The following is a 19,787-nucleotide window of genomic DNA, read 5'->3' on the forward strand; positions in this document are numbered from 1 at the left end:
TCATGTCAGTCAGTATTTCCTGTGTACTGGGACAACTCCAAACTGTTTCAATCCATTTTGGGTGCATCATAAATGTTTTCTCCGTGCTTACCCATAAATCTTGGTGACATATTCCTGAGTAACTGAAAAACATAAACATGGCACTAACTCCAATTTATTTACTATACTAACACTATACACTACACTAACATGACCAAGTGAAACTGAGTATCTGGCTGTTGTATGATGTTGCACACATCAATTTGTAGTGGGAGACTGAAGGATGACACACACGCGCACACACACGCGCGCGCGCACACACACACACACGCACACTTGAATATCAACTCATGGTGAGCTGAGCCTACGAGCCTCCTCCTCAGGGTCGAATCTGAAGGCGCCGTGCGATGCCCAGGGGGAGCGGCTGGGTGACAGAGACTTACTGCAGTCAGCCAAATGCTCTGGTCCTACGCAGGAAGCGGTGGCGTCCGGCCAGGGGTGAAAGTGGCTTAAAAGTCTTGCCAGAACTGTACGCGCACCCTTTGGGCGTACATTAAAACCCTAACCAAAGGGCGCGTACAGCCGACGAAGTTTTACGGTTTTCAATCGGTTTTGGGTGAATTTTATTACAGTTTTTGGGTGTCTGTTCCCCACACAACTGCAGCCCCCATAGCCCCGCCCTTCCCACGCGACCCCTGGAAATGCTTTGAAAACTGCTTTGTACAGCAACTGCCCAATACAGCGCTGACAACAGGGAGGAGGCAGACATGGAAACACAGATCATCACCGTCACTCAGTGGTTTCTTCTTCCTGTAGGTCCTCACTGGCAGACTCCTCAGATAGTCTCTCCCTAGACTCGCTCTCATCAATGAGTGGCTCTGAGTCTCAATCTTCCATGGGTCTCATTTTGCTAACTTTTTCTCCTGCTTCTTCAACTCTGTCACATTTTCCCTTCAACATGTCACTTATTTTATCTTTCATTGTGCCAAAGCAGGTCGCCAGCAGCCGAGTTCTTTGATTTTGCCCTCTGTTTTGTTTTCTTTCTCTTTTTTTCGTTCCGTGAAAGCAGAACAGTGTGGTTTTTAACCAATCAAAACTAACAATGCTGGTAACGTGACCCAGGTGTCCGTCTGTCAGCCAACCAGAAACGCCTCGCATGCGGAGATGCGCTCATGGGCACGACTCCGTGTCAAGGCGGTTTCACACTGAACGCGCAAGACGCAGGCTGCGCGGGGGAGGTCCATTCATTGTGTAGGTGGGTGCGCTGTGACGTCACATGAGCGCAAACCAAGCCCAGCAACTTGGTAGCGCAGCGCGTCTGCCACGTTCAGTGTGAAACCACCTTCAGATGTTGTTTTCTTTATTTACTGTGGGATTTTGACAGCTCCCTTCTCCTCCTTTTTTTAACGGAATATTTTACCGGAACTGCGTTCTGGCTCGTTCCGGCTCACTTTCACCCCTGCGTCCAGCTCTTTTCCAACTAATTCCCTTCTCGCTGCTCGCAGGAGACAACAGGTCTCCCCTGGCTTCTTCTGGTGTTCCATGTCCCCCCTGACGGACATAGAAGACTCCAGTCTTGAGCTGCCAAGGTGCCTGCATCTTCCTCACACTGTACCGTGGATGTTGGATGTGATGTTATGAGATGTCTATCAACAGGCAGCGAGGGAACATTTACATGTGAATCGTGTGAATGAGCGTATCATCATTTTCCTGTAAATATGGCATATAACTTGAATAAGTTAATGTTAATTCACCCAAATGTTACGATGCGAAGTGAACAATTTCAAAATAAAGCAGAAGCAGGAAGTGACAAAAAAACCCAGCAAGACAGGACATGCACATGATGTTTAAGACAATAGACTTGAGCAGTCTAAACTTGCAAAAATGCAACATGAGTGTAGCTGTGGTTATGCAATCAATGATCAACAACCTCAAATGAAGCAGTTACACTGACCACCTGTAGGAGGACGCGGCCCTGCAGTCGTTTATGGTGACAGGAACCCAGAGAAACTCTTCATTGTATCCAAGACAACCAGAGGCAATGCAGGAACACACATCAACAAATTGACCTCATATGGATCACTCCCAGTAGCTGGTCATATGACCGGTGATGTCAGCAACAAGGCAACCTGTTGCTGAAACCCCTCACGTGATTAAGAGTTAAGAAACCCCTCTTTAAATACAGGGGTTGCCATGGTGACCAGGCTACAGAGGCCCGGTGACCCACTGACCTCAATCTGCAGCTCCATTGTCCAGTGTGTCCTGCTAAGTCGACCAAGGCTTTGCGTGCAGACCAACTCCCACCTCTTTGTCCTTCACTCTGCAGGTCGTCACATGACCCCAGCATGTTTCGTGTGTCCTCAGGGCAACATGAAGGCTCTCAGCATCACATGACCACCTGACCACTTCCTCAAGTCTTCCACAGGAATAAATACAGACTTCCATTCACACAGTACTAAAACCCTGCTGTCGTCCTCATTCGGTTCCATGACTGGTCATTGTAGCACATTATCATTAGACAGGATAGCTTCAGGCAGGTTAGCATTAGGCAGGCTAGCAATAAGAAGGCTAACATCAGGCACATGGGTTCAAGGTGTATCTAATACTTTCAATTTTTATTCATTAAGGAGACAAAATATAAGGAACATGTCCCATTAGAAGCACAGATGATCCTGTGCACTACCCCATACTACTACGTATGTGTGTATATATATATATATATATATATATATATATATATATATACATATACATATATATACATATATATACATATATATATATACATATATATATATATACACACACACTCATATATATATAGTGTATATATATATATATATACATATATATATATATACACACACACTCATATATATATAGTGTGTATATATATATATACACACTGTATATATATATATATATATACTGTATATATATATACTGTGTATATGAGTGTGTGTGTGTATATATATATATATATATACACACACACTCACATATATATAGTGTGTATATATATATATCCACACTGTATACATTTTTTATATATATATATATATATACTGTGTATATGAGTGTGTGTGTGTGTGTGTGTGTGTGTGTGTGTATGATGTATAACATCTTCCTCCCGTATCAATAATGGAGCCCACCCTGAGGTGGCTGTGAAGACCTGCACTGGACTCTTCGTTGTATAAACAGGAAGTGTGTTATGGGTGAGGAGTAAGTGCGTCCTGTACTCGTGATGGCTCGAGTACTTACTGTCCTGATGCAGCGGGACAACTGACTAATTGGGTAAATGAATAATTGATTGATTAATTGATGGCACCCCGCTGAGCAGCAGCCTGTTTGGACTTAAACACAATAAATCTGTTTACACGGCAGGACGCGCAATGCTAACACACATTCACTCAGAACCACAACAATGTGTGACTTTCGACCTGATGGTGAACTACTTGGCATCAGGAGGTTCAAGATCATGATAACTACGACAATGATTATGATGATGATGTCATGATCAACCACCTGGGAGGGTTATGAGATCAAAAACCATCTCAAACAAACTTCAACATCGTTTGGTCTTCTGAGGACAAGGGTCCTCCAGAACAGCAAGCTCAGGTTCTGCACCCAAGCACTTGTTTACAGCGCAGTGAGCCATGGACCCTATAGGTAGAGATAGATAGCCACTATCTTAGAACCCCCAGCATCACAATGAACTCCGGTCGACTGGGATAGTGTGGGCATGTCCTGCTAGAGTCACAGTCCTTTTCAAAGTCCTCTGTTGCTGACTGCATCTTGGCCGACGCACTGCTGGAGGAGGATGAAGCAGCTCTCAGTCCACATGAAAATCACAGTGAAGAGTTGCTGGAGCAACCCCTCTTCATTGAAGGACCCTCCGGTGACGGTCCCATATAGGAGAGGATGGTCATTGGGGGGACACAAAGGACAAGGCTGTTGCTCATGTGGCACTGGAGATATGGTGGTGATGTTGAGTGTTGGCTTGCTTACAACTTACTCAGCCAAACTGCTCGTGTTTCACCACTGAGATGCGTGAGCTGTCGAGGTGAAGCTCCACCTCTGCTGCCACCCTCTATAGCAGGGGTGGGCAATCATGTGCCATGGAGGGCCGTGTGTATGCAGGTTGTCCTTCCAACCAAACACTTAAACAGGTGATTCCACTGATTAACACTCTTCTGTGGCTGAAGGTGTGTTAATCAGTGGAATCACCTGTTAAAGTGTTTGGTTGGAAGGACAACCTGCATACACACGGCCCTCCATGGCACATGATTGCCCACCCCTGCTCTATAGGATCAGCAGTGCAGAGCAGGATGATCGATGGAGAGATGATGATGGAGTCACTGACACAAGGTGATGTATCAGACTCACCTGAGGGTGTTCTCAGCTGAATCAGTGCTCAACTGATTTCATTAGTGCCGCCATGTAAACAGAAGGAGAGCTGTAGGCTGGACTCCTCCCTGGATCCTCGGCGGCCCGCTGTTTGATTCTGTGGCCGCCCGCCGGGTCCTGGCTCAGAGCTGGAGGGATGTTTGGCAGTGATCAGTGATGAGAAGGGAGGAGGCAGCTGTTGGATGCCAGAAAGACTCTGAGCTTCGTTAGCTCGTTACTGTCAGATGGTTCAAAGATGTCAGCTGTCAGCCTGAGTTTAGGCTCCTATGCACAATGATGCAGCACAGATGCTAATGGCAAACATGACCTCCCGCCCTCTTTTAACTGAAACGTCGTGTTTTCTTGCTGAGTGGGTCTGCTGTCTGCAGAGACCGGAAAACAAAGTACAAATAACAAATCAACTCCCACCGTATTTATTGACGTCTTGTCGAGAAAGTGAGACGCCACTGCCTCGGCCACCTGAACCTTCATCGCTGACTCAGCTGTCATTTCAGAATTGTTGTTTGTTAATGAGGCCATGATCTGGACTCATTTTTATAGCACTTTTCTACCTTTTGGTTCTCAAGGCTTTACCTCAGTCACTCACAGGCTCAACAACTTACCCATGAGGACCAATTAGGGGTTCACTATTCGCTCAAGGACAGACTCACCAGGGAAATGAAACTGAGATGTCCAAGCAGATGCATTCAATGAGAGGAGGCTGGTGGTGGCCTGGAGGTGGGAGCTCGAGCTCAGACAAAAGAATAACAGTTATTCTTCTGACTTTCTCCAAAATAAAACTAATCATCTACAAGTTGTTGACAGAGTTTCTGAATATTTTCACTCGTCTTTCAAGATACTCAGAATATTTTGCACTCTGATTATTAAAAAACAGAATATATGAGATAAAAGATTGAAGCCTAAATTCTGAATTCATCCATAGTTTTTAAATCAACACTTAAATGAGGGTTGAGTCATTTTCTGACAAAAAAACTGGAAGGAATGATTTTCAAGCAAAAATTGATTTAGATATTTTTGATATTCGATAAACAACAAACAACAACAACAGTTGTGGTCCCTGGACCACCAGCACATCCATGTTCCGTCTGTGCCCCAATGAAGTGGACTTGAGAGGGTCTGATGGAGTGCCACAGGCCCCCCTGGAGAGCCGCAGCATTCATCTGACTACTGGTGCTTGTGGTTCCTGGAGCTTCTTCTTGGCTTGGTTCTAGATCAGTGAAGGTTGTTTCCACCTCTGCTGCCCGTCAGAGCAACAGGTTCACTCTCCTTCAGTCCTGCCCGGTCAGGAAGTCGTCCTCGCTGGGTTCATGTTGTCTGTCTGTCCTGCTTCACTGTCACTGACTGCGGTCAGGATGACAGCTCAAGGTTGCAACTTGACTCATGAAGAGAACCAAGACATTAAAAATGTCAGAGATAAAATTCCATCACTGCGCACAACTGACACTGCACTTGCCTGTACTTTATCTTTTTCTTGTTGTAAGGAACTCAACAGTGACGCGGCCACCGTGGTTCTGGAGCTAAAAGCCTGTTCAGTCCTTGATAGAGGAGTTGATTGTCAGCCACGATGTCATAACCATCCAGGGTTGACTCGTTGCCACTCACAGTCCTAGAGTGTCTCTGATTGGTGGAGTGTGCTGTTGCCATGGAAATGTTTACTGTAGCAGTCACCATGACTCATTTTCAGTTTCATGAGGTTTCGAGATCGTTTTAGAGGAAACTGCTGCAGGAAGATGAACATCTTTCTGAGCAGAAACCTGGGTTGTTTGGCTCATCAGTGCACTGACATCAGCTGCTAGTTAGCTAGCAACAACATGATGGTCACTGGTCACCAACATAGTAATTTTAAACTAAAGTGGGTTGGGAATATCGAAGTGAAGTAAAATCTGGTCAACTGGACCTAAGTTTATCTTGAAGACGTTTCACCTCTCATCCGAGAGGCTTCTTCAGTTCTAGTGAAGAGTGTGGAAACTCCAGCTTATAAACCTGTGTGGGAGTGGTCAGTGCTATTGTGGTGGAAACGACCCTCCCGAGACTCACCTGGCCTCCCCAAACGATAGTTGTTGTGCGGTGTCAGGGAGTTTCAGGGGTGGTCGTTAGGGAGTTTCACCGACCACTCAGATGCTAATGGGCTGTGCTGGCAGCAGCCGTTCCACATGGGTCTTTCAGCTGAGCTCTTTGGGGAAGCTTTGAAAGGACTTGGTTGTAAATAGGAGAAAGGAAATGTCGCAGTCCACCTCCTCTGTTCAAAGATGGTTTCTCTATCCTGACGTGGATGGCTTCTTTAACTCCTCTTTCAAACCATCTGTCCTCTCTGTCCAGGATTTGGACATGGTCGTCCTGGAAAGAGTGGCTTTCCTCCTTGAGGTGGAGGAAAACCGCTGAGTCCTGTCCTCCAGAGGTGGCTCTTCTATGTTGGGCCATGAGCTTGTTGAGGGGCTGTTTGGTTTCCCCTATGTAGAGATCCGTGCAGGCCTCACTGCATCTGACAGCGTATACCAGATTGCTTTTCTGGCTGTGAGGGGTGGGATCTTTGGGGTGAACCAGTCTTTGTCTCAGAGTGTTGTCTGGTTTAAAAGACACAGGGATGCGGTGCTTATTATAGATTCTCCTTAATTTCTCAGAAACCCCTGCCACATAGGGGATCACTATGTTTTTTCTCCTGCCTTCTTCATCTTCCCTCCTCCTGGAGCTCTCCTCCTTTCTGGACCTGGAAGAGGATTGGAGAGGCCAGGTGAGTCTCGGGAGGGTCGTTTCCACCACAATAGCACTGACCACTCCCACATAGGTTTATAAGCTGGAGTTTCCACACTCTTCACTAGAACTGAAGAAGCCTCTCGGATGAGAGGTGAAACGTCTTCAAGATAAACTTACGTCCAGTTGACCAGATTTTACTTCGCTTCGATCTACGATGACCTGGATGAATGAGAACCTACACAGACGGTTGGGAATATCGTTTGCAATGCATTGTGGGATGAGTGGCTCTTTAGTCCAAAAAAAAAAAAGTCTTGTAATTGTTGTCTTTTTGCTCCAAATTTCGTGTTGTCACAATTCACCTGCTTGCTGGTTGCCTTGGTTCCTTCTGTAAGCTCTTATATGTGTGCGTGCGCCAGGACGCTCGCAGCCTGTTACAGTCGCTAACAGAATTTCCCCCGGGATTAATAAAGTATTCTGATTCTGATTCTGATTCTTTTGAGGAAATGAATGTGACAGTCATGCCTCTGAAGGTGGGCGGAGCCTTTTGAGCTCCAGAAGCACTGTGGGGTCCAGCTTAGTTATTTAAGGTGTAAGAAGGAACATAACAGCACACAATTACTTGTGATATTTGAAAATGTGTGTATTACACTCAGGTATAACATGTTAAATGCATGATGATTTAAGCCTTCATGTTGACAGGCCTTCTGTTTATATTACCGACCATCTCTATACACATATTTACATTTCTGTTCATTTCTTTCTATAAATGTGGATTTCTGATCATTTTCTTCTCTCCCTCTCTCTCTGTATAGAAAAATATACTCTGTGTGTGTGTGTGTGTGTGTGTGTGTGTGTGTGTGTGTGTGTGTGAAATAAACAAAGACAGTAGAGACCGGAGCTGTGAACCCAAGTCTGAGGCACTGTCTGGCGACTTGTACATAACCCTGACTATTCCATGTAAACATTAATGGACTCAGTTTGTCCTGCGCCTGTCTACCTCAGCAGCACTCAAAGCGCTTGACAGTGTCGTCTCATTCAATCGTTCACACACACACACACACTCACACACTGATGGTGGAAGCAGCAATGCAACGTGCCAACCTACTCAACAGGAGTAATTATGGGTTCAGTATCTTGCTCAAGGACACTTCAACCGGGGTGAGGATTGATGCACCGACCCTTCGGTTGCTAGACGGCCACTCTGTGCAGGCTGGGCTTTCTACGAGTCAGGATCCAGACAGAAGGTTCAGTGAAGGTTCTCACTAGGGAACCTCATTCCTGCATGCAGACAAACAGTCACACACACCTGGTGACTGCCTGCTAAAAAAGGGACCAGTTGGCCCTGTTCTCCCCAATGTGTCGCCACACCACAACCTCTTGATTTTGTTCCCCTGACCATGATTTCCTGGCCTCCTGATCTCTGGGTGCCACTGTGGGTCTCTATCTTAAGTTCCTGCTGTGTGGGCACGGGGCCACCTGCAAGTTGTGTGTGATATAGAAGCTGATCTGGAATCCATGTGAGGAGTGGCTGGATTAAATAGGTCAGAAGATCAGCAGGTAATCGTGTCACCCTGGTGAGTCTGGTGGTGTACTGTTGACCTGATCCTGAGCACGGCACATGTCAAATTTGCTGAGGAGACCAGCAGGTCGCCATTCTCTTGGATCCAAAAACCCCTGAAAGTTTTCACTAAAATTCAGGGCCAAAGGTAAGAGGACGCCACACCTCATAGACTGAAGGACTGATTTAAAGATGAAATCCGATGTGACCTTTTGACGTGAAGGTGGGATGTTTTACTGAGGTCAAACCAGACGAAACAGACAACCTGCTTTGATGCCGTTCAACATTGTCTTACATCTAGAAACCGTTGGTGGGTTATTTAGCCCACCAGTGTTGTCGCTTGTCATCACTGCGACAGGCCTGACAAACCAAACTGCCATTCTGATGTCGTTATTTCAGGATCACTTTGATCTGTTGTGTTAACACACTTCCTGGAGACAGACAGCAAACTTCAACAGGAGACATGGGACACCATGAGTGTACCTACCAGTCAAGCAGTATGCCAGTATGCTCAGGTGTGTGTGTGTGTGTGTTTGATGCTTTTGATACCTATTACAGACCTTTTTCTAGTATAAGCCAGAACCTTAGCAGGACCTCTAGTTGTCCCAATGTGTAGCAAAAAAAAAAATGTCTGAGTTCCTGGTTGAGGAGTGAATTGATGTTAGGGTGAGAATGTTCAGATGGATGAAGTCAACAGAATGTCCTAACAAGGATAGCTGCACAAACCTGTGTGTGTGTGTGTGTGTGTGTGTGTGTGTGTGTGTGTGTGTGTGTGTGTGTAGCAGATTAGTTGCTGTCTGTAGCTCCGCCTCCTCCTCCTGCAGCTCAGATATATAAACACTCAGGCTGTTGGAGAGAAGCAGGACGGGTCTCATTCCTCTGAGCAGCCACAGAGCACGGACGCACACACATTTGGGGTATGAGACAGGGACCAACAGGTGAGACAGCTAGGTGAGACAGACAGGTGAGAGCATCAGAATCTGTCAGTCAGTTGAATCCGTGCATCTCTTGAGTGATGGAGGACTTCACGCTTCCCTTTTGGATTTACCTTTGCATTGTCACCATGTTGGTGGGTGGAGTCTTGAAGAAGATCTTGGCGACTCACCTGAATGCCTCCTCCACCCTGGTGGCCTGGCTGGGTGCCACTGTGGTGATGGAGCGACTGTGGGCATTCTACCTGCCAGCCATGCTGCTGCTAGTGCTGCTTGGACTGACCTGCTGCATCTACTCAGCTGCCAGGATCAGGCCGCCACTTGCCACCCTACCTGCTCAGGGCAAGGCTGTCCTCATCACAGGTAAGAAGATGCTCCGCCCACTCCACTGGTGTGTGTCTGGGGGTGTTGATACACGTTTAGCTGCTGAATGTTTTTCCATTGCTTAAGTAAAACTGTTTGGACCAGAGAGTGAATCAGTGAATGATTCAGTGAGTGAATCAGTGAGTGACTTAGCAAGGGACTCAGTTAGGGAAGCAGGGGGTGGGGTGATGTACAAGGGACTCAGCAATTCTGACTTTGTGTGTGTGTGTGTGTGTGTGTGTGTGTGTGTGTGTGTGTGTGTGTGTCTGCCTGTAAATAATTTTCATCAGCAACAACTTCCTGCTGGATTGACATGGATCTGTTTTATGTGTGTGTGTGTGTGTGTGTGTGTGTGTGTGTGTGTGTGTGTGTGTGTGTGTGTGTGTTTGGCCTCTGTCTCTGTGACTCTTAATCACATCGTGCTGGCCTGGTGGCCAGCTGGCTTGCCGCCTCTTTGTGTCGTAGTTAACGAGATAATCAGATCTGCAGATTAATTCGACTGTTTAATAACAGCAGACTGTTCTCTCCTGTAATCTACAAGTAAAGCTCTCGTAGTGGAAACGCTCCCCGACTGTTTAGATGGGGAAAATTGCCATTGCCATGACGATGGACCCTCTGTGGTGGTGTTATTTAATATTACCTGACATAAGCGTGAACTTGACTAGCGACACGATCGCTGCCACCATTAGGGGGGACTAAACATTGTACATACATCAGCTTTACATCTAAATGTGAACGGAGCCCACTGATGGCTCAAGCCATTCCCTGTTAATTTCCCAAAACTTGCACAACAAATGTTGACCCCTCCTCCTTCCTGTACGTTGCAGTGTAAATAGGAAGTACATCCTGTCCAACTGCAGCTGCTTAGATTCCTTGTGCTGCTCATGAAGCAAGTCTGTCAGCAGAAGAACATCGACTTGTGTTTGTCCCTCAGTATTGCCTGCAGTTCTACAAACCTGAAAACCAAACCCAGTGCTGCCTGACCCAGAATTGCTTTGACTGATGCTCAGGTCCAATAGTTAACCTGCTGGTTCCATTTCTGTGAACACTGTTTGTATTTTTATCGTCCTTACTGACGTCCGGCAGAGATTTCTCATGTCAAACATTTCCAGACTCAGCTGGACTTTGAATGGGGGTGTGGTAAGGTCTCCACTAGTGACCTCCCACGCAGGAAGCAGTGCTCGTTTGATCAGTTGAGAAGAAATGTGGGTTACACAAACACCTGCTGGATGGCCTTAACTGAGACAATAAACCTGGACAAAGAGACTGACATCGGGACAACTGCAAGTTCTCTGTCAGTCACACACGCCACGCTGCCCACGACGGGAAGTCAAAGTTGTCCAGTGGAGACAAAACCAGGACAGCGGTTGCCTTCCTCTGCACCTGAAGTCGTCTATCACACACTCTGATGTGACATGATGTTGAACTTCAGGTGGCTGACACTGCTGGCTTGTTGCTGAAATGAACCCTGGGAACTGCAGTCTGTGTTTAGTCAAAGAGCTGAATGGCGTTTCTGTTGTGATGACTCGTGAGCGTCCATCAGGAGCTTCTGATTGGATGTTACTCTGAACTCCAATGAAGTCACGACAGGAAAAAATCACATCAACTGACTCGTAAAATCTTTGACTTTTATAAACTTGACATGAAACAATAAAATGATTGAAGTACAGAAACTTTTCTGTTGAAACTCATTTACATACATAATTAGCTGTATTACAATTGACAGATTTGGATTAAATATGTGAGATACAGCTGCATCGGTTGCGATTGGGTCATTAATAATGAGTTGTTTTTAAAACTACTTTGAATAGACAGTATGTATTCAGTCTGACAGTATTGTATCTGTCAATATGACGCTCGCACAAGCAGCCCCCCCCCCCCCCCCCCCCAGCATTCCTGGTCCTGTTCTTCCTTTCCTAAAAGGCTGGTCAAAAGTCCATGATGTATAAGACAGATGGAAGATTAGAAATGTGGCAGTGAAATCCAGTGTCCCTGATCAACTGACCATCATGCAGAGATGCTGTGAAATCACAAGACCTGCAGCCCTAAAACATTAACGGCAGTGTGGATGTCCTCCTGGTAAGTTCCTATCACCCAAACCAGGACACCCTATGACCATGTCACCTGACAAATTCTTTAAAAGTTTACAGAAGCAACAAATGCAATTCCTCACTAATGTCCCTGGAAATGTTCTCCCTGTCTCTCGTCACAGGGCTTAAAATGTCTGTCAGGAAACAGAGCTTTAATTGTGAGCTACAAACGGAAATTTCTTGTTGACCTTTTGTGTGGGCCTACGTCTCTGTCCCTTTTTTGTATGTAGCTATCTACTGATGTCAGACATCGGTTTTAATAATTTATGGTGTGGATGTATTTTGTTTTCCTGGGGGCTCAAAAGAGATGATGCAAAGAGAGATAACAACAAATTGGGGCCTCTGTAAGCTGCTGACAACCCTGCAGAGAGATATCATGGGAGACAGTGGGACCGTTGGAGGTCTCTCTTCGTCCCACCCACAATCACTCGTGATGTCATCACACCCTCTAGAGCCAAAACGTCACTCACTCCAGCAATGAGATCACCCACTCTAGTGATGACATCACTTTAGGGATGACATCAGTCTGGTGATGACATCACCCACTCTTGCCGATGGATTCAACATTCATTGTAAAACCAGAAACTCTCCAAAAATGTTGCCATCTGTTCACTGTGATTTTGTACCTCAATGGATATCCAGATGGTTCTTCAGACAAAGACAATTCCCAACACCTGGCACCTGTTTAAACTTTAAATGAAATATCTCCAAGAATGTAAAAAGTTCTACTTTTCTTTCACCACATTTTTGGGGATTTTTTTGTCATAGTTACTTGAACTAACCCTGAAGGCAATCGCATACTTGCCCTGATTAAGACACCTTTTGATGTATATATTACTCTTTTTTTCCTCAAGGCTGTGGGAGGAGTTACACTCCCGAAAGATGACGCAGAGCCATAGCCACAATGAAAAAAAACAAAAATCTGTCAGCAAAGCAGGCTGACAACAGTAATTATTTCAGTGTCATGTGTTGTATTGATTGTAGTTTACAGACTCATGCCGCACTTTTGCACGGTGTTGGTGGCCCGTACACATTTGACATTGGCCTCAGATGCCTGGTGGAAATGTTATTTGTCATGTGATGACTTGTTGGACTTCGCCATTGTTGGAATCTATTTTATGTGAGTGTAGAATTAAACGGAGGGATGAACCAGTGCAACTGGAAGAAAGGTGACCTACGTACGATCAGATCTGTGTCTGCTGCAAACTAAGCCTTCACCATTGAGCCTTCAGGCGGTTGTCTGCTCTCATGGCAACACAGAGGCCCACACAACCTTTCATCTTTGCATGTATGCAAACATGTTAATGCCATGAATACAGAGCCAGACAGTTCCTATCCTGCTGCAGGAAACTAAAAAAGCTCTTCCTTGAGGCCTGATGACAGTCTGAACAGTGTCGCGCCCTCTGATGGCTTAGCTTGGCTTGGATGTAGCAGCATGCCGGCAATATCTGAGAGGAGGTTTCAAACAGCAAAGGGTGGAAAAAGTCTCCATAAACCTCTTAGTAAGCTAATTCTGCATCGTACAAAGAAGCACATTCTTGACGGGATGAAGGGTGAAGTCTTGGGGCTTGCTGACTGGTGCTGCAGGCTGGCATCCTGCCGACAGGTTGACCAAACGACTGGCTCTGCCGGAAAATCAGCCTGAGAAGCCTTGAAGTTGTCAGGACTGCTGAGGCCTCCTGCTTATAAAAAAACGACACAACTTTTAAATCAACATTTCTGACAAGCTTTCTTGAAACATTCTGTAGCTACACATCATCATCCATCAATTGGCTTGGTTAGCCTGTGTGGTAGCTACATGAGATCTAACATCTGTGTTTACTTTTTTTATTTAGATGAACCCTGAAGTTTCTTCCTGTTTGAGCTGATAAATGCTGGTAACTGAGCAAACAGAAACAGGAAGAAGACACAAAACTGGCGAACACTTGTTCGCTGTGTTTCTGCTAAGCTAGGCTGAACACAATTATTCTGGCAGACCTGGCAAGCTGCTATACAGACCCACAGTGTGTCCCTGTTGGTAGCCTTAATGCTAAGCTAAGCTAATCAAGGCCAAGATGTTTCAGCAGTCTATTTACTGGCATCCCACATGTGTCTCCCTCTCCTTTGACTCAGTTTCTCTTCACTTCTTGGAAGCTGATCAGTTTTCTTATGAAGGAGTCCGTCTGGCCAGATGCCTGGAGTCAAGCCTCCGGTCCAAAGGTCTCCATCCCACAGCAGCAATAAAAATCCACCACTTCCTTTTACCTGCTTTCTTAGAATTGTCCCTCTACTCCTGCAGTCTTCTCTTTATCCTCCCTTCCACTAAGCCTTTCTCTGGTCTGTATTTCTTCCATTCCCTTCATCTGAAGCTTCTGTCGTTTTGACCTTTTCTGTTGCTTCCCTTTTTCCCTTATCTGTTCTTTCTGCTTTCAACAAGTTTTCATGACTTTACGTTGCAGTCTTCAAACTACAAAGTTTTGAATTTGGTGCAAGAATAAGAAGAAAGAGAAGAAGAGGAAGAAGAAAAATCCTTCTTGTTCACTATCTTGTTCAAGAGATTCCGTCCATAAAGTCCCTCTCTGGTAAGATATTTAGTCATCAGACCACCAATGGTGAGTCTGAACCAGATCACAAGACTTTCCCGATTCAGTTGAGTTCCACTCTTCCAACCACGCATCTGAGGGGACCCTCGGAGTCCCACACCAGGTTACATAATGATGTGCGTCCTCTCGGAGCCGCGTCCTGCTGAGATAACACGGCCTCATGTGCAGCTGCAGCCTGACGGCTTTATGGAGACGAATCATCTGCTTTAACGAGCGCTTCTCTCAGGACGTCCCTCAGCTCCAGTTTCACTCAGAAACCCTCATCTGGCCTTTCAGGGGCCGATGGATGGGAGGGAAACTGGAATCCTGCTGCCCTCACCAGTTGCCCGAACTTTGTGCGGTCTGAGGCTGAGGGGCTGCGACGCCAACAAACACCCCACAACACACATCAAACTCCTGAAACCCTGACATCCGACCTTCAACCTCACTCTTGAAGACCCCCGAAGACCCTCAAAGCCAACAACATCCCTACTTCCTTGTCACACGTTGTCGCCCCCTGCCACTGAGTGACATGTTAAGCATTCAGTCTAGTATAGCATCAGACTCAACCTCTTGCTGGAAGAATGTTCTAGTCATGATTTGGTCAGTGGTTCAGGCTCAAGGAGCCTTCAGGGCCATGAGGGAGGGCCTGGTGCTGTGCTGCCTTCTCCTGCACCCTCCTGTCTTCCTGAAGCATGGACCCATCACCTCTCTTGTCTCAAGATCACTTGTCCTTCACCGAACTTTAACTTAAGGGTGTTTCACAGTCAGTGTATGCAAATGTAGGGGCTTGGTTCAGTATAGAGAGCTCAGAAATATTGTAGTTTGGGGGAATTCTACAATTTTTCTGAGTCAGAAACGAACAAAATGCTGTTTCTGTATCAGATGCAGTCCGAAGTAAAACAGGGAAGGAAAACGTAAAACACTGACGCTGTTATTGAGGGTCTCTTGTATCAAACCAGGAACTTGGTAGACTAGAGGGGAACTCTCTGAAACCTGCTCTGCATCATCACGTTTTATTTCCATGTGAACAGGAGCTCTGCCTGGCTGTCAGCTGTTTGAGTCTGAAGTCCATCAAGATGCGTTCAGGTCACGCCAGTCGATCTGAGTTGTAGCTCTGAACATAGAAGCCTCTGGAAGCTCGTTGCGATTCTACATCAATTTCAATTTTGATGCCTGTGAATTAGCGCCACCTGGAGGGTGCTGTAACTTAGGCATTAAATGTCACTCACGCTTCCTGTTGCAGCTGCAGCAGTGTTCCTCTTGAAGTCACACAAAGATTCTTCCTGCTGATTAATAAGATTGATCTGAATGCCAAGCTGATGCCTCTGACTTCCTCTTTCAGGCTTCTGTCTATCATCTATCAATTATCTATCAATCATATATATATATGTATATATATACACATATATACATATATATGTATATATATATATATATACACATATATACATATATATGTATATATATATACATATATATGTATATATATATATACACATATATACATATATATGTATATATATATATACACATATATACACATATATACGTATATATGTATATATATATACACATACATATATATATATATATATATATATACATACATTTTTTATTCAAACTCTTTTAATTTTAAACGAGTTTCATCATTCTAGAGGTTCTTGTTCCCAAACTAAATCAGACCTGAGACAATTCTGAAAATAGATTTCTCTCTCTCTCTCTCTCTCTCTCTCTCTCTCTCTCTCTCTCTCTCTCTCTCTCTCTCTCTCTCTCTCTCTCTCACACACACACACACACACACACAGGTGTGTCATATTTTTTTTATGTTTCTTGGGACCAGACTCTGGACACTCTCCAAGGACACAGAGGGAAGGACGGTGCCAACGCAGTGGAGCACATAAAAGAACAAACAGAACAGCGAGTTCTGCTGTGGGTCAGGTGGTAACTGCCAGGACTTCTGGGAACGGGGGCACCGCAGGGCGAGAGTTTCTCCTCCAGGAAGCAAATGTGACAGGAGTTTTGCGAACAATGGCGAGGATTGTATTGTCACTACAGACCTGTGAGAAAACAAACAAATCAACAAACTTGTGATTTGTGTCAATAAAAAGCAGCTGCAGGAACGGCAGACATGGTTTGGCTCAGTGGGTTGGCTGGTTCTGGGCCTGGCACAGAGGGAGGCGGGTCTGTCATGGTGCAGACACCCGATGTCACTGATGGCCATTAACTTCTGATGATATGTGATGTCTAGAAGGAGACCCAGAATCTGCTGTTTCTGTCAAACAAAACAACAACTGAACATACTGCATAAATAAAGAACACACACTAACAAACATTTATTGTAAGTCTTCGTGGCTGTCTCCCCTGTGAGCTGGTCTTCTTGTTTTACCTTTATGAGAATCTGAAAAAATCACTGCAATCCAGCTCAGATAAATAATTTTACAGACAGAAACCTTCCTGAGAAAATCAATGAACCTCAGTCTCGTGTGCTGGCAGGATGCGACTCGGGCTTTGGGAAGGCGACAGCCAAGCGTTTGGACTCTCTGGGCTTTGAGGTGTTCGCCACAGTGCTGGATGTGATGGGCGATGGAGCTCGAGAGTTGCAGAGGACCTGTTCGCCACGACTCACCCTCCTGCATGTGGACATCACCCAGCCACAGCAGGTCCAACAGGCCCTGCTAGACATCAAAGCCCGGCTGGGCCTGAAAGGTACGGATGCACAAACAGACACGCAAACAAATGGACAACTGGGTGTTTCAACCCTGCTGAGGCCTGCAGACGTCTATGTTTGTTATCCTGATGTGACCTCACTGTTCCATTGTTCAGTGTGACCACCATGTTTGGATTCAACCTTTGTTGTGGTCTCCTCATTCATGCTACTTCCACTCTACAACATTAATGGTGTGTGTGTGTGTGTGTGTGTGTGTGTGTGTGTGTGTGTGTGTGTGTTTGTTTCAGGTCTGTGGGGTTTGGTCAACAATGCAGGCGTGTGTGTGAACTTTGGAGACGTTGAGCTGTCGCTGATGTCGAACTTCCGGAGCTGTATGGAGGTTAATTTCTTTGGGACCCTGAATGTTACCAAAAGCTTCCTACCATTGTTACGACAGGCCAGAGGACGAATCGTGACCATCTCCAGCCCTGCCGGTGGGTGTCACACACACACACACACACACACACACACACACACACACACACACACACACACACACACACACACACACACACACACACACACACACACACACACGGGCAAATATGTGTCTGAGAGTTCCTTAGCACCATCTGAGTCTCTGCTGCCTCCAACTTGTTGTGCGGCCTTGGCGCCCATTGGCCCCTCACACATCCCACAGGAACACGGATGCCTGTCATCCACCTCAGCTCCTCACACCAAGACAGAGATCAGTCAAGCAGACAAGAGGGCTCATCTGGAGGTGTCACCATGGCAACCAATGCAGGGATTAATCATGACACGACTTCATACTCACTATGTATTACCATGACAATGCTTTGCCTCTGTTGTCAGGTGACCAGCCATTTCCCTGCCTGGCTGCGTACGGAGCATCCAAAGCGGCCCTAAACCTCCTAGTTAACACGCTGCGCCATGAGCTGGAGCCCTGGGGTGTCCACGTGTCCACAATCCTGCCATCCTCCTATAAGACAGGTAAGATGGCAACAATACCATGTGCTGCATTTTACAACAATCTGTCAAACACATTGCAGCGTGCTGCCAGCATGGCAAACACAACAAAATGTGTGTGTAAACAACATAAGAATGTTCCTCCAATGTCCTCCAAACAGGTGAATCACAAACACACCTGGCAGTGTTTGAAGGTTTATGTTAACTACCTGCGTTGTGAGTGCTGTGAGAAGTGTTGTTGCCGTGGTAACTGTAAGCGCCCTCATCTCCCCAGGTCAGTCCAGTAACCACACCTACTGGGAGCAGCAGCACAAGCAGCTGCTGCAGAGTCTGTCTCCGTCACTGCTGGAGGAGTACGGCGAGGACTACATCACAGAGACCAAGGACCTGTTCCAGAGCCACGCCCGCCAGGCCAACCCTGACGTGCGCCCCGTGGTGGACACCATTGTGCAGGCGCTGCTGGCGCTGCAGCCACAAGTGCGCTACTTTGCAGGGCCTGGCGTTGGTCTCCTGTACTTCATTCACAGCTATTGTCCCTTCAGCATCTGCAACCGCTTCCTCCAGAAACTATTTGTCAAGAAGACCCTCATGCCGCAAGCTCTGAGGAGGCAGTCAGGTTATGAGCTTAACAACAACAACAACAACAGCAACATCAACAACAACAACAACAACAACAACAACAACAACAACAACAATGAGAAAGATGGTGTGATAGCATAGAAGAAGAAGTAGACAAGAATGTTTGTAATGCACTCCTAGAGCTTTACTCACCTGTCAAAAAATTATAGAGACTTACCTTAAGGATCATTTCACCTCCCGAGGACACAGCTGGAGGGGGCGGGGCTTGGCAGCAGCTGCATGCAGAGACACACAGGCGTCACCTGCCTTTGACGGCAAAGTAACAATGGAACGCAGCAGCAGTTTGATCTGAAGATGCTGCAGTTCCCTGAGAGCAGAGAAGCAAAGGACAGTGTCAAACTGTTCATCAGCCCCTGTCACACACACACACACACACACACACACACACACACACACACACACACACACACACACACACACACACACACACACACAGATTCACATGTGTAAACACACACATACATATACACACATACACACACAGACACAAATATAGACAGATACACACACGTACACACAGATTCACATGTATAAACACACACACACGTACACACATACGCACAGACTATACATACGTACACACACAGATGCACACGTACACACACAGACTCACACGTACACACACAGACGCACACGTACACACACAGACGTACATATACACACGTACACACACAGACTCACACGTACACACACAGACTCACACGTACACACACAGACGCACACGTACACACACAGACGTACATATACACACGTACACACACAGACTCACACGTACACACAAAGACTCACACGTACACACACAGACTCACACGTACACACACAGACGCACACGTACACACACAGACTCACACGTACACACACAGACTCACATGTACACACAGACTCACACGTACACACACAGACGCACATGTACACGTACACACACAG

At 46.1% G+C, this 19,787-nt stretch overlaps 1 protein-coding gene across 3 annotated transcripts; it reads left to right on the plus strand.

The window, feature by feature from the left end:
- Positions 1-9,485: 9,485 nt before the first annotated feature.
- hsd11b2 (hydroxysteroid (11-beta) dehydrogenase 2) lies at positions 9,486-19,287 on the plus strand. 3 transcript variants are annotated; one of them, XM_086191960.1, is made up of 6 exons: positions 9,501-9,602; positions 9,726-9,933; positions 17,081-17,293; positions 17,543-17,728; positions 18,108-18,245; positions 18,496-19,287. In XM_086191960.1, exons 2-6 carry the CDS (start codon positions 9,792-9,794, stop codon positions 18,939-18,941), a joined length of 1,125 nt encoding a protein of 374 aa, XP_086048086.1. In that variant the 5' UTR covers positions 9,501-9,602; positions 9,726-9,791; the 3' UTR covers positions 18,942-19,287. The 3 variants fall into 3 exon arrangements, with proteins under 3 accessions (XP_086048072.1, XP_086048086.1, XP_086048080.1); XM_086191954.1 differs by having other exon boundaries at positions 9,517-9,602; positions 9,718-9,933; XM_086191946.1 differs by having other exon boundaries at positions 9,486-9,933.
- The last annotated feature ends 500 nt before the right edge of the window (positions 19,288-19,787 follow it).

The sequence above is a fragment of the Aulostomus chinensis genome, chromosome 2 (assembly GCF_037954235.1).
Source record: "Aulostomus chinensis isolate RoL2024-O1b breed Wild chromosome 2, RoL_Achi_v1.0, whole genome shotgun sequence".
Lineage (NCBI taxonomy): Eukaryota > Metazoa > Chordata > Actinopteri > Syngnathiformes > Aulostomidae > Aulostomus > Aulostomus chinensis.